Below are 23691 nucleotides of genomic sequence, written 5' to 3'. Positions count from 1 at the left end.
ACCTGTGTTTGACAGTGGAGAAAATCTTTGATAGAAAACACTGTATTTAGGTCCATTTGGGCTGTTTGGCTGCTTCTTAAAGAATTCAGCATCAACGTTTGTGAGATATTAGTACACCCTGCTGGGCTTGCGTGGTCATGTGAGTGTTGTAGGGCAGTGCTTGAACTCTTATCTCTGTGTGGATAGAGTGATTTTCAGAAACGATACTGGAGATGGATGTGAAACCTACGGTTTCCTACATATCCGGACACGAGGTGACGGGGCCTAAAAGCAGGCTGTTCTCTACAGAACCTTCTATAAACATTCAGAACCCTCTATTAAACATTCTATAATCCCACAGGAAGAAACACAAAGATAAGAACGTAGCCTCACTCACCATCTTCCTCCAAATGTTCTTAAATTTGTTCTTGAGGAAAGTTTTAAAACAGTCAGCTCTGCTCTTATAATGATGGATCCCATTGCCCTTGTAAATTGAACATATTGAATAACATATATTGAATATAAGTAAGAAAACATTAAATGTCGGAATTTAGATTTGGACACCAATACCCCTCAGATCAGTTATGCCGTCTCTGGTTATAGCTTCGTCACTCAGCGACACACTTCACATTGTCCACCCAGACTCTCTCTACCTAAGCGGTTACTTGTTTTGTGATATACTTGAGGCTTCATGATTTTGTTGCACTTCTCTGAGGTGTTTGATGGTGGATCTTTCCACAAAGAGCAATTTGTCAAATGTATTTTCTTAATAGTAAATTGTTTTCACTGCATGCAGTTCTTATGAAAACTAGATTTATGGGGGTGAAGTACGTTTTGTATCAGTTTGGAATGTCCAGTTGCCACAAACAAAATAATTCCACAAACCAACAAAAACAAAGCTAGTGAGAAGCTTTCTTATGACTTGTCTGATTGTAACACAGCTGCTTTTTGCCACTGTTTTGATTTGCCCACAATCATGTGACCCTGCTTTCCCTTGGTAGGTTTTCCTTGTGCAATAAGAACCCCGTTTTCCTTCAGGGATGTCTTTCTTCTCATGGTCTGAATTATTGATTGGAAGTATTTAAATATAAATATATTAATTCATTTTTTTTTCCTTCTACTTCTTTGTCTTCTTTTCAATGGTCTATCCTATAACTCCATCCTGAACGTTTACTGCCAATGATGTGATCCTGTTAATGCTACTGTTGCTGACTTACTGCATACAGTTACTCAGGTTTCTGCCAGCATTGCTGGGGAGAGTCCCTCGACCGGCCTGTCGTTGTGAAAAAGCAGTGTCCTGTCCACAAATCCTATAATCCAGCGTTTTGAGAAGATTGGTGAGATCTGGTCATTGCAAGAAGGTAGCTCTGCAGGCATGACTCTCCGGTTCTGCTCTGGACGTCTTTGGTCTTGTGTTGGTTTGTTTAACAGACCGAGAACCGCCTTAGGTGTCATCACCCAAAAATGCCTCTGGTACTGCTAATTTCCTGTCTCTGCTGTTGTTAGTTGTCAACCCTACTGCAACTTTTGAAACATTTCTGGATTGGCTGTTCATTGGTTTCACCGAATTCTGAACTTGTTTTAGATTTATAAAGGGGATTAGAGACACTGCTTTTTAACAAAAAAAAAAAAAACTTTTTGTTTTAAGGCAATTTTTCAAGGCTTCTGTTGTTTTGACTTGTTGTCATTATTGCTATTGTATTTTGTAAATAAATAAATAGTTAGGAAAACTGAGTTTTTCAGTGTGCAGTGATCCTATTCTACACTTTCATTTGCATTTATGGCATTTTGCGGACGCTCTTATCCAGAGCGACTTCCATATTACAGTACTCTTATTACAGAGGTGGACCAATGTAGTGTTGGGCGTGTTGCCCTATTAGTGCAGTACAGCACAGTCACCCAGACTGGGAAATGAATCCCAGTCTCCCACATGGTGTGGTTGCTCTATGGCCAGTAGTGTTATCTTTTGCGTCACCCCCAAAAATCAGTGCATTACTAAAACCAAGAGAAGACACTTTTAATGGCCATGCCAAATACAATTTGTATTGCTGGAATATCCGTAGTTTATTATCTCAAGTCAAGTCGAGAGGCTTTATTGTCATTTCAGCTATATACAGAGTACACAGTACAACGAAACAGTGTTCCTCCATTACCATGGTGCACCACTGTGCAGACAGAAACACAAGTACAACACAGAACCAGTGCATACAGGCAGTACAACACAATGCAGACAGTGCAGACTAGACGCAGAGAAAGTGGAAATAAATAAGACAGAGACTGAGACAGTAGTGGGAAGTAGGGTTGTGCAATAAAAAAAATGTGCATACTATGTTAAAACCAGTATAATACAGCACTGGTTAGTGCAGCACTCTAGCAGCTATTTACAGTAAATCTATTGTTTAGGGGGACCTTATAGTTCCCTTATAAAGTCTTTATTAAGTCTTAACAAGCCAGTAGCTGCCAATTGAAGGCCTGCTTGTTGCTACATTAGTAGGCAATATCTTGTAAGTCATATTTTGTGCAATATATTTATTCTGTTCATCATTATTCCTTTATTACACCTTATCAAACCACACTTCACAAGTGATCAAGGCACTACTAAGTAACTGCTGAGAATCTGAGAATTGCTTAAGTTACTGCTTAATAAAGGAGTAATAAACTGTACATTACCAATTAGTGACTTAATAAGCGTTAATATGCACAAGAGCAAAGGAAAATGCTGAGTTCACTATACAAACATGCATACAAATGTATATCTATATGGATAGGTATTGGGACACCTGCTTATTTATTATTTCTTCTAAAATCAAGTGTATTAAAGAGGTCATCCTGTGTTTGTTGGAGTAACTGTCTCTAATGTCCAGGGAAGAAGAATTTGGAGCACTGCTGTGAAGATTTAATTTCATTTAGCGACAAGAGTGTTAGTGGATGGTCACCACCCCTCCTCATCCCCAACTCCCCAGCTCATCTTAAAGATATTGGATGGAGCCCCAACATTCCCGAAAACACTCCACTACCTGCTCCCCTGCTCAATGCTGGGCGAGGCTTTTTTGCCTCTCTAGTTCCCGCCTGACATACAATGTCATTCTTCCTAAAAGAGTAGACCATGAGGCGCTCAGGGCAGAATGAAAGTGTCTTGGTTTTGATCTGGGTCTGGTTCTGCCTCCATGAAAACGAGAAGACTGAACATCAGTGATGTTTGAGAAGCAGTGATTCAGCTGAAACATGACTGTACAGGGCTGCAGACACTAAAACATACCAACCTGTCAATTCTCCAAGCTGTTCGTAAGGCTGAGGAGATAGCTGAGAGAAAGCCAACATGGTGTGTTACAGTTAAGATCATAGAAAGAAGCAATGACTGGTTCAGTGGGTTGCAAATGAATGCAATATGAAAGAGATATGATGAGTAATTGTACTTCTTGAATTATGTCCTGAATCTAATTTGATTGCTTTTGCAATTATTATTGGAATCGAATGTGTGCTTTTAGTCAATTACATTTCGGAGACTAACAGCGGATCACTGCTGTCCGTCAAAAACACTCATCTCCAAAATAGCAACTTCACAAGACAAGGAAAGAACCTCAAGCCTGCAGTGAAAGTCAAAGATTTTATTCCAAGGCATTTCTACTGGTCAATTCATCATGACATTTGGATCCTATGTAAAGAACTACTGCCAGCTGCTCTTTTTCTAAGACTGTTTTCTTGCCAATCCGCCTCCTGGCCGCTGTGGGGTTTGTTTTTAATAAATCATCCAACCAAATTCTTGTCGGTGCAAAATGAAACCTCATACAATTACACTAGCTTGGCTTTGTGAAAAGTGTGTGTGTGTGTGCGCATGTGTCATATCTTTTTCACTCATGACAGTAAGGGGTTGTTTTGTACGTGCACCGACAAATGTGTGACAGACTGCCTGAAGACTCACACAAGCTCATCTCTGCTCTCCTGTAGTAATGCAGAGTGTACACTGGACTGCTCCAAGCCGAACAGGTAATTTCCCATCCTTACGCACTGATTGAACTATAGATAATACTACTCTCATGATTATATATATATATATATATATATATATATATATATATATATATATATATATATATATATATATATATATTATATACAGTCATATCAGAATTATGTAATGACTATCTACCTAATAACCACCCTTGGCTCGGATGACACTAGCGGGACGTTGTAGCATGGACTGTATGAGGAGATGGAAGGTGTTCCTTGTCGAGGGTAACTGCTCGAACGTGGTGCATTAATTGCTCTGTACCACTCACTGGAGAAGTTGTACCCCTCTGGCATCATTGGGACACCACTGATGATACCACACTTGGCCCGGTACCCTATTATCATTCCCCTTTGGACATCAGTTAAATTACGCCCTTGATCCATGCAGATTTTGCAGTTTTTGACACTCTGCTACAACTGACTGGTGTGCGCGTTTAAATATACGTGCAGCAAACGCTGGCATCTGTGACATCCATGGCTGCGGTTATTTTAAAGCAGGGGTGGTCATAATACGGTCCACACCACAACATCTTGCTAGTCTAATCAGAACTAATGGTGGTTATTCTCACTATCAGGTAGGTGGTCAGAATATCTTGCTATGACGGTGTGTATGTGAGATATAAAGATGTAATAAAGCTTGAATAGTTTGAGGACTTCACAGGGTAAGCTAATTAAGGGACCTATTTTTTCCTTCAATAATTTGGCAGTTGTTTCTTTATATTGTGTCAATACTGCATGATGAACTGACCAATAGAAATGCTCCAAAATGACTGTACATCTTTCTACATTGACCTCCATTGAAAATGAAGAAGGGCTTTGCAGGTTTTTGTATGACCAGAGGAACCTGATAAATAATTTCATGATGTTATTTATAGTGTAGAGTAGAGTAGGTTGAAAGAGCATTTTAGTGGTGTATTTTAGACATCATTTTTAAACAGTAGGGTGCAGGTACAGTAATCTTACACTAATTTATTACAGTAATTTCAATAACAGTGTGTTCACAGCTCTCAGACCTGGGTAAAAGAGAGTAACTCCATTGTCAAAATGGTGTGTTTACAAATGTTGGCCCAGAATAGGAAATATACAACCTCATGAATTGTTTATATACTGTGTGCTTCAGGTCTTCTCAGTTAGTTGTTAGCCATCTGTTTTACACAGTTTCTTCCAGTAGCATCATCCAGAAGACCCTCAGGGGTCTTGAGGTTTTACAGAATGCACCACAACCATAGCAGTGCCCTGAAAGGCTAAGAGGAGTATAAATGAGGTCCCATTCACATCAAGAGACACCAGGACCTGGCTTGTGATTAAGTTTACCAAGCGTAACACAGTCAGTCACACAGATAATACATAACGATAATTTTACAATCGCTTTGTTGCAGTGGATGACAATGATGATGATGATGATGATGATGTTCTGTGATGTCTCATTTTTAAACCTTTACTACAGGATTCATGCAGATGAAGACCACTATGGACGTGAACATGATTCTGGTGTTTGTTCTTCTCAGTGGACCATTAACAGCATCAGGTTTGTGTGGTTTTCTTTAAATATACACTTCATGCCCTAATGTTTGTGGACACCGCTTCTAATGAAGGCATTTAGCTACAGATGTGCAAATGCGTGCACACACACACACACACACAGGATGTTTACCTGCTCCAGACAGTCCTGTTATGTTGGCAGTATTTCTCTGCCAATATTTCTCTGAGATTAGACAAGCTATTGGCTCCATTCCTAATGCCAGGCATTAGGTGCTGCATCAATACCTCTGGAGGAGTTGGGGAGTTGGGAATGAATGAGGTGGGTCAGTGACTATCCAACATCCTGACCTCACTAAGACTTTTGTCGCTGAATGCAATCAAATCCTCACAGCAATGCTCCAGAATCTATGTGAAAGCTGCCTTCCCTGTGCAGTAGAGGCGGTTACTCCAGCAAAAGGCTGAGACTACAGGGGTCACAGGCTCACAGATGGTTTACAGCTGAACACTATCCACTCTTATGATATTATGATAGTACTCATCCAGCATCAGTCAAGGGGGGTTCATTGCCTCAATGCTGGGGAGCTTTAAGCCCATCTAGCCTACAATTGGCACTGGGCGTTCATAGTGGTCTTAGGGTTAATGTGCAACTGCTCCAGAGTGTTCTCATTCTTTTGGATTCTAATGCATTTCGGCGAACACCTGAACACCTGTGTCCATAACAGACCCCAATTTAACTCTTCTTTCAGAGTCTTTGCCAGAGTCGCCGTTCTCACCCAGAGAGCTCGAGTGTGTATTCTTTGCTTATGCAAATGTCACCTGCCATTGGACACCTGGTGTGAAAGCTCATCCTGATACAAACTACACCCTGCAAGTCAGTCTGTGAGTATGTGATCCATGTCATGTGCTTGAATATGAAGAATATATTCTACACCTGATGTATGTAATGCTTCATGAAGTTAATGTGGGTGTATAAAGGCTCACAGTTACTTAAAGAAAAAGTCCCTTATGGGTTTCCATGTGTTAATCATTCGTGGGCAGGTTGATAAGAGTCAATAACAGGATGCATAAAAGTGCAAGCCTGGCTGTTCAGATCTGATCATGGTGGCAGATGGAGCAGATATATGCACCAACCTGATACTCCACCTTCCCATGGCCTTTTGAGGAGATCTGCATTCAAGATTAGCAAAACAGAAAAGATTGTAGATTCTAGATTACAGTGCATATAAACAAATCCATTCCCAGGCCATCACAGGATACCACACACACCCATGCACTAACACCTAGGGTGCAATGCAGCATGGCCCAGTCACCTACCATATGTTTTATTTTAAGGAAAAGGGGGTGGAGTGGGTGGGAGGAATCTAGAGCGCCTCGCGGAAACCTATATATTACCAAGCTCCTTCTTCACAGACAAAGATCAGAATGAGGTTCGAACCCACAACCACAGAACTCTGGAGCTGTGCTGCACACATACCACCTGCCGCACCACTGTGCCACACAAAATTGAATTTTATACAAAGTTGCTCCAAGAAACAGCAATGGCAGACTTGAATATGACCTATTCCAGTCTGGAAGGAAGAAGGACAGCGCCACCCCAACTATTGGATGGAGCACCAACCATCATTCCAGAGAACAACGTTCCACTGCTCCACAGCTCAATGCTGGGGTACTTTTTTCCCCTCTAGCCCACTCCTGGAATTAGGCATATTGCCAATAGGTTCATGTCAGCAAAGAGTGCAACTTTAAGTAGCTGAATGCATTCATTAGAAGGGGTGTCCACAAACATTTGGACATACAATGTGTATATGTGTGTGTGTGTGTGTGTGTGTGTGTGTGTGTATTTGCAGAGCTGGGTGGAAGAGTTCTCAGTGTCACTCAGCTCAGCCCCACTGCTCTGTGGCTATAAACTCTTTGAACCGGATCTACTGCATTCAGGTCTTCGCACACAGTGACCACCATCCAACAACGGTCAGCTCTGACATGCTCTGCCTGAATGGAACTGATGCAGGTACAGTCTGTAGAACCACAGATACCACCTATAGAACTGCTGTCATGCAGCACTGCATGTGTTTTGTGCCTGTAAAGAACCATTTAACACCAGAAACAATAGAACTGAACTGTAACTGAACTGTAACTGAAACAATAGAACTGTAATCTAGAACCAGTGGTCAGGAGTCAGAGTGTTCTGCTGGTCAGTAAAATGATTGAGGTGTTGGTTAGAAGAACACAGTTAAAAGAACACAGGTTTGATTAATGGCTTCTCTGTGAACTCCAGACACTATGTGGATGTGATAGGTCCACCAGCTGATCACCTGATTTACTTTAATGAAGGACTGATTAGATAAACTAGGTGTTGGATGATACACACAAAACACACACCCCAAATCACATGTACTAATCACATTGTTGATTGGTTTATTTTGTGTGTTCTAATATTAGCACTCTTTGAACCCATACATGCTTCACATATTCTTTTCTGAGAAGCCTTGAACTTTGCCATTTTCATTGGGATTATTAAAGTTTCCGTTCATTCATCCAGCTTTTCGTCCAACCAGTCTTGGAGAGCCACAAGCCCGTTCATCTATATCCCAACTTCTTGGAAACCTCCTGAGATAAACAAGAGAAATTTGCTAGATTTGCTCATTTTTAGACACCTACAAGCAACATTATGTAGCAGTTGCACCTTAAAATAACAGCTTCAGAATCATGTTGACGCTTCACAGATCTGTACATGGGAGAATAGCATCTCTATCTTTGCTCCTCTGAGCTTGGCCCACTGCTAACTGCACTATGGCACTCTGTGACTCTGGTGAAGTGGGCAGGACAACTGTGTAACGCTGCGAAACCCGAGTCATGTTTGTGTAAAATCCTGTAAAATTACTCGACCACTTCAGTGCACATGCTTCATTTACTCTCAGTGACAGTTCTGTATCTCTCAGCTTGTCCTTTAGGGGGGCTCTAAGCATTAATAATAGCGTTAATTATACTTCCCGACTGTAGGGGGAACGCAGGAGCAAAGAAAAACAAGAACAAAAAAAAAAAAACTCAAACTCAGTTACTACCAGCGTGATTTAGGTCAATGTCCCAAAACCCAAAGGATAAACTAGTATAGATACAGAGCACCAATAAAAAAAACTCTTGTTTTTACTTGATGAAGGAAATAAAATTTCACAAATAAAATGCACATTTCTGCAATAACAGAGGGGGATCCACTTTTGATAGTTATTGAAAGTCAGTAAAGAAAGATTTTATTTGAAATGATTTTGGAGCATTTCCATTGGTCTATTCATCATGACATTTTGACACAATATAAAGAACAACTGCCAGATTAATTTTATGTATGAAAAATCAATCAAATTTGCTGTATCCTTTTTCTCTGGCCCCTCCACCCCTCCAGCAAAGCTGCCTGAGCCTGAGTGGTTCAGGGTGACTCCAGAGAGAGGACAGCCGAAGTGTCTTAGGTTGCGCTGGTCTGCCCCAAAAAGCTTCCCTTTAACCACTCAGAAGATCAACAATGGCTATCTGCTTTATGAGCTGCAGTACAGCTCACCACAGCAAGTCAGAAACCTCTGTGATCACACACACACACACACACACACACACACACACACACAATCTTCGTATTTATTTGAGGTTCCATCTCAATATTGGGTTTCCTTCCCTATTGACACTTTAAATCTCTTTTTTTTAGCTTCAACCTCTGTTTGTCTTTAATATTGTGTTTATTTTCATTTATGTTTCAGCTCCTTTTGTTCACAAGTGAAAATATCAGCAGGAATTACATTATATTTTACAGATTCCAACCTTTTAATGGTGATATCACCATTTTGAACAGTGATTACAGTCTTTTTAGTAGTAATGATTTTTGAATTTTAAAAAAGTGATTTAAAAATGTGATTCCAACACTTTAGAACAATGATTCCAAAATAGTGACTTTTAAATAGTGATGCCAAAACTTGTCAACAGTGTTTCCACAGTTTTAAATAGTGATTTTTGGAACTGTGATTCCAAAACATTCAAACAATGATTTAAAAACTTTTAAGAAGTGAATTCCAAAACCTTTGAACAGTGATTAAAAAACTCAAAATTCTGATCAGTAATCCCAACTGATGCCAGAACTTTCAAAACACTGATTTCAAATTTCAAACAGGGATTCAGCAGAGATAACAACACACTTTTCAGCAGTGATTCTAAAACCTCTGAACAGAGATCCCATAACTTTTAGTGATTTTACCTTTCAAGCAGCGATTTTAAAATTCAGAACAGTTTCTAATACTTTCAAACGGTGACTTTCAAAACTGTGATGTCAAACTTTAAAGTGATTTTTAAAAATGTTAAGCAATAACAACTTTTTATAGTGATTCTAAAGTTTTAAGTAGTGATTTTTAAATTTTGAACAGTGATTCCAAAACTTTCAAATAATAATTAAAAAACTTTTTAAGAGGTGAATTTCAAAACCTTTGAATAGTGATTGCAAAACTTTCAGTGATTTTAACTTTCAAGCAGTGATTTTAAAATTCTGAACAGTGATTCCGTAACTTTAAACAACGATTCCAAACCTTTAAGTAGTGATTCCAACACTTTTGAACTGTGATTCAAAGCATTTGATAATGATGCAAAAACTTTCAAAATACTGATTTCAAATTTTTAAACAGGGATTCAGTACAGTGATTCTAAAACTTTCTAAAAAGTAGTTGTTTTTTTTTTAATGTTCAGCGATTCCAACTTTTTACAGTGATTCCAAATTTTTGAACAGTGACATCAAACTTTTAAGCATTGATAATAATTAATTCAAACAGTGATTTCAAACTTTTTAACAGTAATTGCAACGGTCTTATTGTCTTATTGGTGTTGTGTCTGTCTGTTCTGATGTTAGCCAGTTCCACTCAACCTGAATGTGGATCTGAGAGAGGAGGTGCAGTGTGTGTTCTTACCGTGCACTCAGTACAATTTGAAGATGCGCTATCGCTACAAACATGCCCTCAGTCATTGGAGCCCCTGGAGCCCCACCGCTACAAACCGCACTGAGGCAGAGGGTAATCCACTGCACACACACACTGTCATTAAACACACTTATAATGTTGTTAACAAATCTGAACAGATTTCCTTATTAAGAGAGAGAGAGAGAGAGAGAGAGAGAGAGAGAGCAGGATTTACTCTATTATATCCAAAGGTTTGTAGACACCTGCCCATCTTCACAAGGCTTCACACTAGATGTTGGAACAGCTTTCTTATTTGTGATGTTTGTGTGTGTGTGTGTGTTTTCCTATAGCACCCGCCTACATCCCTCAGCTGTGGAGAACAATTCAGTCAGCAGATGTTGCAGGATTAAGGCGTGTGACGTTACTGTGGAAGGTGATATGTGTGACCTTTTTTCTACCATTGTGCACAGACTGCACTGATTAAAGCAGAGAAAAAGGTCCCTCCATTTCAGGAGACTAAAATAAACGGACGGTCTGCACCTCTGCATCTAGCTGTTTTTTACTGGCTTATGCACCAAAACGCTAAGAACAGCTTTAGAGTAGGAGCAGGAAGGCAAGCGTGATCTTGTCAGTAGCAAACAACTCTGCAGACCCTGGATGACTGTAGTAGTAGCTGTATTAATGCAGAGATCAATATTTGCTGGAGGATGAAATAAGGGAACTGTGTAGAAAAAACGAGGAACCCCTTAAAAACTGCGAGACATGGTGGCGTGGGCATTTAAATAAAGTGAAATGGCTGCATTTGTGCTTTGAGAATCTCAGTCTGATCTCAACTCAACTACTAAAACCTGGGCCTGTAAGTTTCTCTACCGTTAAGCATTTACAACTCAACCACTGAATTCTGAAAAATCTGCAGAATTGCCCTTTTAACTTTAACTTAGCATTTCTATCCAAATTCATTACAATGCTTTAACTCAACTACAGACACTCTTATTGGAGTGTGAAAGCTGGAATGGCAGCGTCAGGGGACTCAGTGGTCCCGCGGCCTAAGGCGTTGCTACTATGACCTGAGGATAACTGGTTTGAATCATGCTGCCTGCCATCAGCAGCTAAAGCCTGAGAGAGCACAATTGACCATATAGGTGGATAGCTATATAGGTCTTTCTCTCTTCCCACATCACTTCAGTGTGATGCCGGACGGCACAAGAGTTGGGTAGCCAGCACTTTCTTCCAAATGCGTTGGTAGCCTGATGGCTGGCTGTATTGCATCTGGGGTAGTTTGAAGACGGTGGCTGATTGTGCATGTGTTGGAAGAGGCATGTGTCAGATCTCACCCTCCTAGTTTTGGGGCATTACATGTAATAGGGGGAGAGTACTAATGAGTAAAATAGCAGCTTTAAAAGGATGTTGCTACACCAATGACCTGGTAACTCTGGGTGAAGTGGGCTGGACTGTGCATAACCCTAATCACATGTGTGTAAAATCCTGTAATATTACTCTACCGCCTCAGATGCTGGTTCTGTATCTCTCAGCTTGTCTAGAAATGCATGTGTATAGTATGTCCTTTAGGGCCAAAAAATGCCAAGCCTCCCATAATGCTTCTTTAATGGGTCCAAGCCCAAAATGTCTGTTTAAAGGCAATGCAGGCCGGTGTGGCTGCAGGTTTTCATTCCAGCCAAGCAGAAGCACACATGATCAGTTGGCTGAAGACTTACCAATTGGTTAAACAAGTTGAATCAGGTGTACTGCTGGTTGTTTAGAGCAAAAACCTGCAGCCACACTTGCCCTTTGCAGATTAGAGTGGACACTCCTGATATACACTACTTTGATTGTGTCTCAGGCACCACTGCAGCAGCAGGCAGTCTGTACAGCAGTGTGGTTCAGCGTGCAGTGCAGTGTGGTGGGCTCCCAGGCTGATGTGGATTTGGGCGACTGCACTAACCTCGGCTTGACCAACACATCCTGCCACCTCACTGTTCCTTCACACCCTTGCACCTGTGCTCTCAACATGTCCAACTCTGCTGGCTCTGCCCCTTCAGCCACCATCACCATACCCAGCCAGTGGGAAATTGGTATGTAAGCTATGTGTAGGTCATGGGTTTGCTGAGTAATATCTCCAGTCTTGAAGACTACAGAGTAACCCTTCGTTCCAATCATGAGTTCTTCAAGGTAGTTCCATCAAAAGCAACCACCGTTTCTCAGTGGGAAAACGTCACAGATAGGATATAGGATATTTTCTGTCCAATCAGTCTTCTGTCTACCTGCAATTTCTGTCATCCCCTTTAAACCTTTTTAAGGTTTAGCTAGAGTCGATAGGAGATTCCAAACAGAGTTGGTTGTCTGATTCTCAGCATTTGGAAATTGAGAGTAGGCTTAGCTTTGGACTTATTTCCACACATTCAGGTTTTCCCACATCTGCACACCACAGAGTGTAAGACACTCTCACTGTCTAGACCAATCACTGTAGAAAATATGGCCGCCATGCTTCAATTCCTATCTGTTCAATAGAAATGAAGCCAGAAGTCTGCCATCTTGTCAAATTTGTAACCAGTCTACATGGTAGAGACCAGAGACAGAGCCAGACTAGCCTACTCATTTGGTAGATCCGCCCCCTTCTTCCAGACAAAGCGTGTCTCAGACCGCCTTTACTGAGCCTACAGCGCTGAAGCAGAGCTGATCTTGCTCCTGGATTCCCAGTCTTTTCCGTAAGTGGAATGTTTGAACACTAAAAGTACAGTTCCTGTGAGTTCCACTACAACTCAGCTACTCCATGTGGTTGCTTCACTTTTGAGAGACGTTGCACTGTCCATGCTTTTCTACAGTGACTTTCAAAACAGTCTGTCTGAAAATTTTGTTCTTCAAACCCACCAACATTACTAGACTGACTGTGTTTTAAAGTGGTTTACCATCAAACTACATCACCTGTGATCATCACCTGAATCATCTACCCATGGTAAACTAAAACCCTTGAAGAGCAGCTGAGGTGGAAGTGTTTCCAAATATCTGGAATCAAACAGCTCAGCTGTGGCTACAGCTAGTCTAATTTCAGAGTACATTCAGAAATATACACATCCATCATCTATATGTTGCAACATATTGAATCATACAGGTCAGACTTCACTGGTAACAGTCCAAATGACCCCTCTGGATGATCTCAGTCTGGACGTTCACTGGGAAGCCCTGGAGTTCCCCACCATCACTGGCTTTGTAGTGGAGTGGTGCATGACAGCAGACAGAAGCCAATGCCAAACTGAGCCTTACTGGCAAAGAGTGGACCAGAACACATTCAGAACCATTATCACAGGTATGAAGGTCATGCATTTCATTCGTACCCTCAGTCTGTTTGTATGTGAAGGAATGTTAGACATGTCTGGAACACTGAACTGATCTGTAACTGTATCTAAAATGACTGGAAAAGCTGTAGAACTTCCCAAATTAAGTTATAATTGAATATTTTGGATGAGATTATGATTGGCTAATGGAAGTGTTCATCTTTTTTGTTGTTGTTGTTTGTGTGGATTAAGAGGGTCTGAAGCCAAGCATAAGCTATTTTGTGAGTGTGAAAGCAGTGCATGGAACAATATCCAGCCCTGGCCTAACAATGCTGGCATACGTTCGCCAAGCAGGTACTCAAACACACATATCCACACAGTATGAGGTCAATTCACACTGACTGAATTTTAAGTCCATGTTGAATTTTAGTAATGGATGGCATTTAGCATGGTATTCAATAATAAAAAAATGTAGTTACACCAAAATGTCTTGACTCCAAGCACCAAATATGTCATTCTTAGCATTGTTCATGTTCTTCAGATGTACTGCTTCCCAGGAAATGCCTGTCCTTAAGGATTACTTTTGTTCCCACTGCATCAACAACATTCATTTAGAATTTTCTGCTTGTATTTTTAAAGCCTATAAACCTGATCTTGTTTATATAAATACAAAAAACGTTGAAGTAAAACATGTACACTGACTTAGTTTAAAAATCAGCAGCAGCAACAACAACAATATGACAATACATAGTCTGCTCACATGAAAATAATTCAATACATATTTTTGGGGAAACAAATAAACAATCAACTGATATTCAGTTTATTACAGTTGGTTCATCATCACCCTGTCTCTCGGATGAGGCCTGGTGTGACAAGACATCTTTAAGCCTATGTTTCCATTTCTGTTTTCTAGCGCCCTCTGTTGGTCCGACGCTGCATGTTGCAGATCACAGCTGCTCCTGTGTGGTTCTGCGCTGGAGTCCAGTGCCTTTGGATCTCCGCAATGGATTTATCACTAAATACACTCTGCTCTACCAGAGTGAGGACAACTTCACACGTGAGTACGACACGTCAGTGGCAGTGTGCATCACAACAGCAGTCGAAAAAGTGTGTATGGGTTTGCAAAAGTGATGAATAGAGGAATGGATGATTCCAAAATGACTGAGAAATCTTGAGAGATTGAGAATGGAGAATAATGCAATACACTTATATTACAGTTATAATGATAATACAATTAATAGCCTGAATGCCTTTTATTTTATTCTAAAAACGAATGATCTGATCGAGACCGATAACCTGACAAATAGAATAAAACAAAAAATCATAAAATAAAAAATTGTGTGTATAGTACTTTTTATAGCTGCCACTGTCACAGAGCAGCTGTACAGGAGTCAGTAAGAGGACAAAAGATCAATAAATCATAAAAACCTAAAAACCTAAAAACTAAAGGAAAAACTCCCTGTGGAAGAAACCATGGGATTAACCATTTAGACTCATAAGGGTGACCCATCCTCCTCTGGTCATGACTATTTATAATAATAATAATAATAATAATAATAATAATAAAAGTCACTGTACCAGATGGGTCTACTACTCAGGTGTGCATGATATGATCATTATATAATATTACTAATATAATCATAGTAGTGATGGTAAGAATAATGAGAGTAATGATGGTTAATGGTGGTGGTAATAATAATTGTAGTAATAATAATAATAACAATAATAATAGTAATAATAGTGGCAGATGGTTAGAATCCATATACACTTTAACATAGTCGTTAGGCAGACAGCAGTGGCAGGAGGGTGGGCAGCTGGTCTGATGTGGGTGGCTGAGAGCCTGACTGTCAGTCTGGTGGGTGAATAGTTACTGTATAATGATAATAATAATAGTATTCTGTTAATTGTAATATTATGATATTTTATTTAGGGCCCCAATGTATCTTATGACAGGGCTGTCTCTGTTTCTGTGGCCCATATGATCAAATTGGCTAATCAGGTCATTTAATTTTGTCCTCCAGAAAGTTACACAAATCTCACCCTTTCAATTAATAGGAAAATTGACTGTATTGTAACAGTATCTATCTTATGAAATTTGTTATAATACTTGATATGAAATCTACCTATCTTCCCTAATTGTATATTTTCTTGTCATAAACATTGCACATGCACTTTGGCCTTTCAATGTAATATTTAAATCCAACGGACCCTTATTGTCATTATACCCTATATAAGTACAATACAGTGCCCCCGGAGCGGAGAGGGTTAAGGGCCTTGCTCAAGAGCCCAACACTTGCAGCTTAGCTGATGTGGGCATTAAACCCACAACCCTGTGATAAATAACCCAGAGCTCTAACCATTGAGCTACATATAATAATATATTATTATGATAATAATGCATGATTATACATCCAAACACATTATTATTATTAAATAAAATAACTACAATTATGGATATGACTGCATGATTCCAAATGTTTTAATGATAGTGTAGAAGACTTCGAGCTGCAGTAGTCCACACACACACACACACACCAGTGGTTGTGTGTTTGCATGGGTATGTGTGTCTCTCTTTTACTATGCTGTCTGACTCCGTCTGTGTTCCAGGAGAGCTGCTGGTCTCTGAGGGCTCTGAGCAGTACACTCTCCGTGGTGTATCTGGGCTCTGCAGGTTACGTTTAAAGGCCCACACTGCTGCAGGACCAGGACCAGCTGGACCTCTTCTCTCTGTGTTCATAGGTAACATATGGCAGAGCTGTGTGCCCATGTAAACAGTGTTGCATTATTTATCCTCTACTGATCAAATCAGTAAAATATTTAATATGTTATTCTTGCAAAATAAAAATAATGCTTACATAATTTCCCACCAAATATAATACACACATCAGATGTGCCTGCCTATACAAATAGACCAAGACCAGTAAAACTTTTTCCTTAAATGCAAGTAAATGTGGAGTGATTTAGGCCTGCACAAACAGATTTTTCACCAGCATATCACCCTCTTGATTCTGATGGATTTACAGAGTCATGCACATCTGTACAGCCCATAGTACTGAGTGGATGTGGGCTTGTGGCTGGATTCTCAGTACTCGTCTGCATATGTTGGAGATTAATGCAGAGGTAAAGATCACATACTATACCGATACTGTCTACTAAGGGTCACTGAAGAAAATCAATAAACAATGAACCAGTTCATCAATCACTGATAAAACAATATATTAAAGAGTGCATATTTTTGTGTCCTCTACAGGATTAAACAGCGTATCTGGTCCAAGGTCCCTAACCCAGCGCACAGCAGCCTCTCTGATTGGCTGAACCCTAAACTTGTAAAGGACTCAGCAGTGTCATAACTATCCACCAGGGGGCAGGTGTTGTAATAATTTTGGTTTCTTGCACATGACTGGGGACAAACCATTTTCCTTTATAATATTTTACATAAACAAATATGTGAGGCAGTGATGCCATATGGATTTGAAATGAAGCTTCAGCTTTATTTTAGCACAATTATTGCACTAACTTTTATAAATTACAGCAATTACCTACACAGTCTCTCTATTTTCACAGGCTGAAGTGATAAGACAGTTGTCTGATAAGCAGTTTATGGCTAGGTGTGGCATGTTAAATTTGCATGGAAATTAAAAAGGTCTGGTGTAGATTTCAAATTCTAAATTTATATTTGGCAACTGTTTACAGGAACAGTGAATATGAGGTCTAAATATGTGTTAATGGAAGTGAAGGAGGCCATAATTAGGCTGGAAAAGAGCACATACCACATCATGTGTCAAACATGATGGAGGCACTGTCATGGTATAGGCCTGTATGACTGCCAATGGAACTGGGTCACTTGTGTTTACTAAAGATGTGACTGCTGATAGAAATCACAGGATGAATGTTTTTTTTTTTGAAGAGCCATACTTCCCATAGTTCTCATACCGCTTCATAAAGAAATGGATAATGAACCAAAACATACTGCAGAAGCAACCGAAGAGCTTCTTAAGGCAAAGACATGGAGTGTACTTAAATAGCAGATAGCTCAATCCAACTGATCAGCTTATCACTTTATGAAAACAAAACTAAAGCAGAAAGTCCCACAAACAAGCAGTGAGGCAGCTGCAGTAAAGGCCTGGTATAGAGGGGTTTTTTTGGGGAAATTTAGCATTTAATGATGTTCATGGCTGCCAGACATCAGACAGTCACTGACTGATTGATTTGCATCCAAGTATTATATTTATACTTGTATATTTATACTATGTTAGTTAGTTGAATTACTTTGGAGTCTCTAAAGCTGGAGGCATTAAAAATAGCTGTAATTCCTAAACTGTTAAAGCAGTATTTTTGTTAAACCCTTCTACACTTCAATCACATCTTAATTACTATATTTTAAGTTCACTGAGGTGGTGCACGGAGGCAAAACAACAGAAATGGTGTCACTGACCAGCACTGAGGGACATGACTATAAGTGTTTTGGGCGGTGGGAGGCGCTTGTCCTTTAGCCTTCATATTTTGACTAGGCTAGGCATCTTGTAAGGAGGGCTGAGCTACTGTAAATGCTGTTATTTTTTATCTATAAATTGTTCTTGGGTGTTACGCAGCTCTGCCCTGGTTTAATCCGACTCTCTGAGCAGCTTTATGCGACATACATTTTATGTGTAAACTTAGATCTGACAAGTCGAACATTTCCAAACCAAGCCCTGCCACACCAAATGATCACGTTGCTGAGGTGTGTAACATCCTTTATCATTTGAATTAAAGACACTTGCTTTTTTAAAGTCTGACTTCTTCTTCTTTTTTGGGAGTGGGGTTGGTTTTTATTTGTGTCATGTCCTTCATTTGTGTCTGTGTGCCTAAGATCTGCTTAGTTTAGTGTTTTCCTTGCTGTACTATGGCATATTCAAACTCATGAAGGCATGATGAATGATTAAGATGTTTAGCCATGTGTATTATGTAAAAAATGTAAAATTTAAATGTAAAAGAAATGTAAAAGTTTAAATTTAAATTTAAAAATTTGGCAAAAAAACTGGCAACCTGGTACTCTCAATAAGTCTCTATTTGAAGACTGCACATACATATCCATCAGCATAGACTAACCTGTTTACTGTAGCTATATAATAATAAAGTAAGACTTACAGTAACACGTTTTATTAAGTAATGGCATTTAAGTAAGGGACCTTGAAGTGATGGATGGAAGTGTTGCACCATTTATAACACTGTTGTGTAATGCAACTAGCTAACAGAAATACTGCCCAATAATGACCAGTATTTGTATAAAACTCTCTGTGTACTGTGGGTACTGTACTGTCTACGTATAACAGGTGTGGTTGTCAACAAAGGGCTGAGTTAAGTTAGCTCAGCTAGCACTAGCTAGCTTTTCAGTGCCACTCAGCTGAGGAGCTAACTTGGCCATTAGCATGCTACACTTACTCTGTTACCCCAAACGCTACAATACATAGCACCAGTGAGAAAAGTTACACCACCCAATGATCCATCCGCTACAGCACAGCGCCGCACACTGACTTTCAGTATAGAACTGTATAGAGTTTACTGTGCATGACCATGTTTGTGGCAAGGGGGGAGTTTGTGTGTCAGCTCCATTTACCTGAGGAGGCAACTTGGCGATTAGCACGCTGGCTAACTCATCTACAGTAAACAGTAAAATCACAGAAAGGTGGTAATGCTCTCTCTCTCTGTCTGTCTGTCTGTCTCTCTCTGTTTGTCTCTGTCTGTCTCTCTCTCTCTGTTTGTGTGTGTCTCTCTCACTCTCTCTCTCTCTCTGTCTGTCTCTCTCTCTCTGTTTGTGTGTGTCTCTCTCACTCTCTCTCACTCTGTTTGTCTCTCTCTGTCTGTGTTTGTGTGTGTGTGTCTCTCTCTCTCTGTCTCTCTCTCTCTGTCTGTCTCTCTCTCTCTCTCACTCTGTTTGTCTCTCTCTGTCTGTCTCTCTCTCTCTGTTTGTCTCTCTCTGTCTGTGTGTTTGTGTGTGTGTGTCTCTCTCACTCTGTCTCTCTCTCTCTCTCTGTCTGTCTCTCTCTGTCTCTCACTCTCTCTCACTCTGTTTGTCTCTCTCTGTCTGTGTGTGTGTGTCTCTCTCACTCTGTCTCTCTCTCTCTGTCTGTCTCTCTCTCTGTCTCTCTCTCTCTCTCACTCTGTTTGTCTCTCTCTGTCTGTCTCTCTCTCTCTGTCTCTCTCTCTCTCACTTTGTTTGTCTCTGTCTCTCTCTGTCTGTGTGTTTGTGTGTGTGTGTCTCTCTCACTCTGTCTCTCTCTCTCTGTCTGTCTCTCTCTCTCTCTGTTTGTGTGTGTGTGTCTCTCACTCTCTCTCACTCTGTTTGTCTCTCTCTGTCTCTCTCTGTCTGTCTCTCTCTCTCTGTGTTTGTGTGTGTGTGTCTCTCTCTCACTCTGTTTCTCTCTCTGTCTGTCTCTATCTCTCTCTGTTTGTGTGTGTGTCTCTCTCTCTCTCTCACTCTGTTTGTCTCTCTGTCTCTCTCTCTCTTTGTGTGTGTGTGTCTCCCTCTCTCTTTGTTTGTCTCTCTCTGTCTCTCTCTCTCTTATCTATCTTTCTCTCTATGTCTGTGTCTCTCTCTCTCTGTTTGTCTCTCTCTGTCTCTCTCTCTCTCTTATCTATCTTTCTCTCTATGTTCTGTCTCTCTCTTTCTCTCTCTCTCTGTTTGTCTCTCTGTCTTTCTCTCTCTCTGTCTATCTTTCTCTCTATGTCTCTCTCTCTGTGTGTGTCTCTCTATGTGTCTCTTTGTGTCTCTCTTCATCTCTCTGTGTCTCTCTTCATCTCTCTCTGACTCTCTGTCTGTGTCTGTCTCTCTGTCTCTGTCTCTCTCTCTCTCTCTTGTCACCCTTTTAGATCAGAATTTAGGTCAGAACAGCAAGAGCAGAAATGCTGTTGATCATTTGATCGTTGATCACTGACCTTTGATCACTGACCAACAATGAACGTTTTAGCATATGAAGTGCCCGTGTTGAATCCCATTGAAATAAAAAAATCATTTACAATACTTTTACATTTTAATACATTTAAGCAAATATTTGCATCATTTTATTTATATTCAAGTAGAAATAATAATCATTAAATTTCATTAAAAATATTGTCACCAGTTTTTACATATGGGAAAATATGTATACAAGGCCATCCAAATCTTTCAGAACACTGATATACATATGTCCAAATGTTTGTGGACATCCCTAAAAAATGCATTAATCAAGGCATTAATACATGAGAATCAGATACAGTTCAGCTAGCTCAGCTAAATTAGCTAAGCGAACTATAGCTCCCCAGATTGCCTTACTAAGGCGGTTGAATAGCTAACAAACACTATGTCCAAATGTTTGTGGACAACCCAAGCAACTCAAGTTGCACTCATTGCTGACACATATGTGCAAATGTACACATACAGCTTGTCTAGTCCCTATATAGAAGTACTGCCAATAGAATAGGACTCTCTGGAACAGAAAAACATGAACCTATTGGCACCATACCTGATGCAGGGCATGGGCTAGAGGGGTATAAAGTCCCCCAGCATTGAGCTGTGGAGCACTGGAACTGTGCTCTCTGGAATGATGGTGGTGCTCCATCTATCACTTTTGGGATGATTTGGGAGATGAGGAATGAGATGGGGTGTTGACCGTCTGTGTGTGCACTCTCAATTCTCCCCTGGACAGTAGAGACAGTTACTCTATGTAACTGTGTACTCCAAGTTCTCTGCCCTTGATTTTGGAAGAAACGGTAAATGAGCAGGTGTACGTTTGTCTGTATAGTGTATTATTGATAAAATACAGTGTATATAAGCCTCTTAAAAAGTCTTAAAAGTTTCATTTGTCATGATTAGTGCTTCATAACAGTGTTATAAATAGAACAAATGCCATCAAGGACCACACCCTTGTCAATACAATGCCATTTATGTAGCCAACAGCTAATGTCATCTTGCAAACACTGCTGTACTCTTTATAATTCCTGATAAAGCTTCAGACCAAATCATTACATTGCAGTGAGTAAATGAATAGTAGTAGATTGGAACAGATTGCTGTCCATCTCTATTACCCCACAAAATGAGGAAATAAGCAGTCATTCCATATGGAAGTGGGAGTCAGGGGGATGCCTATAGCTGAACAGCTGATCTGTGGACCAGTCATGTCACCCTCTAGGCTGATTGGCCTGCTGTTATATATAAACACATTTAAAGGAGCTACATTACCACAACACAGCCAAAGAGGAGCTTGCTTCTCACAGAACAAGGTCTGATGGCCTCTAGGTAAAGTGAGTGTGCTGTGAGATGCCCTATATGTTTTCAGGAGTAGAACTCACTCTTTTAATATTTTAAAAAAAGCAAAGCCTGCTGGCTTACTGTAGTGTGAGCGGATCATCACATGACCCAAACCTGAAGTCAGTCATTTGATTAGCAGTGGGTTTATGTGACTTGCTGTGGGCATGTTGATTGTGAAAGCCCAGAAAATAGGTTAAGCTTTAAAAATGCTAAGTGTGTGTGTGCAGTAGTGTGGCTGATTTATCATGTGCTTGATTAAAGCAACATACTGATAGATTTTTACATTTTCTGGCTTAATTACAGTCAAATAAATGCTCTGTTTGAGTATATATTGAGGAAGTGAATCTATTTTTACTCAGTTCCATATGTAATTCCTTATTCCTTTTCATGTGCGGTTAGTTTACCTGGACTGTTGCTTTCATTTAGCCCTTACACTTTTATTTAAGGTCAAAATGCTTGATAAAAGAGTAGACTGGAGCTTTACAGACTCCAGTTCTTCTGTTAATGAGATGCTGGATCTACTATAAAGTATGAAGATCCTCTGTAGTTCTATAAGTTGCTCAGTTTTTTAACTGATCCTGAAGCTTTTGCTGCTACTCAAGTTGTTTTATTTTTCGCTGCTTTTTACTTCTCCTCCACTCATTTTTTGATTAAGGGGTCACGACCTCTACCTGAGTGTGGATTTAAGGGAGGCATTGTTTTTCCTGAAGCTTTGTGACTTATAGAATAGATGTGGGCGCAGTCTGTTTCTTGTATGCATCTGGTTGACCCAGATTTCTGAGACGTGTTAGCTACAGTATAGTAGCCTTGTTCATGTTGTATTAAAAGTGTTATCAAATAGCAAAGTATCGTTTCAAAGTTGGAGATTCCAGCATTGTGGCGTTACTATGCTCACCATGCTGAAAAAAGCAGACGTCTAAAAAAAACGTAATTCCTTTAGAGCTACGTCATAAGAAGGATATTACATGGGGTTATGAGGGGGACATGATGTCTGGAACATTGTTTATGATGGATTTAAGAAGACTTGTGGCCCTTGGTGCAATTTTAGAAAGGGAAACTAAATATAGCAATATTTATATAACATTGTTTCATCATAAAAAATACACCTCTACATCATTTTAATAATTCAGTTCTTACATGTAAAAATAATGTTTTATCAGTAGTAACTGGATTAAAAGCTAAAACAGTATGCCACATATAACGGCCTGCCATATGCCATAAACTATTGATTATTTCTATTAAATTAAAACAATAATAAATATTGTTACTAGTATAAATTACATTGTTAATATGAATAATATACTTTACTGGTAAAAATGTAATTCTTTATCAAAAATGCCGAGAAAAAATATATTTGAATTGCTGATTTTAAGAAAAAAGATAAAATAATATCTGAAATAGGATTTTACTACAAAATGACATCACAGGTTGAATTGAAGGATCTCTGCTGCCATTTTAGACTAAAACTGCTTCCCCTGACACACCTCTGACTGGGGCAGCGTCCGAAAGAGGCTTCTACCTTACTAAACAGCGTGTCACCAATAGTACACCACCCTTAACACTGCTTTACTTAACTTAGTGTGTGTGTGTGTGTGTGCATATATATATATATATATATATATATATATATATATATATATATATATATATATAGTACAGTAGTGTGTGGTTTTGGACGCAGCCTGTATTTGCTGAGCTGGGCTGCCCCTCGAGCACCCAGCCGCGTCATCCGTAGGTGGAGGCGGTGTGCAGAGGAAGG

The 23691-nt window shown here is 39.9% G+C and overlaps 1 protein-coding gene across 1 annotated transcript; it reads left to right on the top strand.

Annotated features, from left to right (window-relative positions):
* Positions 1 to 7395: 7395 nt before the first annotated feature.
* LOC140538517 (interleukin-31 receptor subunit alpha-like) lies at positions 7396 to 18413 on the top strand. Its single transcript, XM_072661111.1, has 11 exons — positions 7396 to 7480; positions 8870 to 9030; positions 10349 to 10508; positions 10745 to 10827; positions 12235 to 12466; positions 13504 to 13698; positions 13919 to 14020; positions 14580 to 14723; positions 16274 to 16405; positions 16690 to 16786; positions 16917 to 18413. Exons 1-11 carry the CDS (start codon positions 7453 to 7455, stop codon positions 17014 to 17016), a joined length of 1434 nt encoding a protein of 477 aa, XP_072517212.1. The 5' UTR covers positions 7396 to 7452; the 3' UTR covers positions 17017 to 18413.
* The last annotated feature ends 5278 nt before the right edge of the window (positions 18414 to 23691 follow it).

This window comes from Salminus brasiliensis, chromosome 17, assembly GCF_030463535.1.
Source record: "Salminus brasiliensis chromosome 17, fSalBra1.hap2, whole genome shotgun sequence".
Classification (NCBI taxonomy): Eukaryota; Metazoa; Chordata; class Actinopteri; order Characiformes; family Bryconidae; genus Salminus; species Salminus brasiliensis.
The sequence above is the reverse complement of the archived record's forward strand: the minus strand, read 5'-3'. Positions and strand labels throughout refer to the sequence as shown.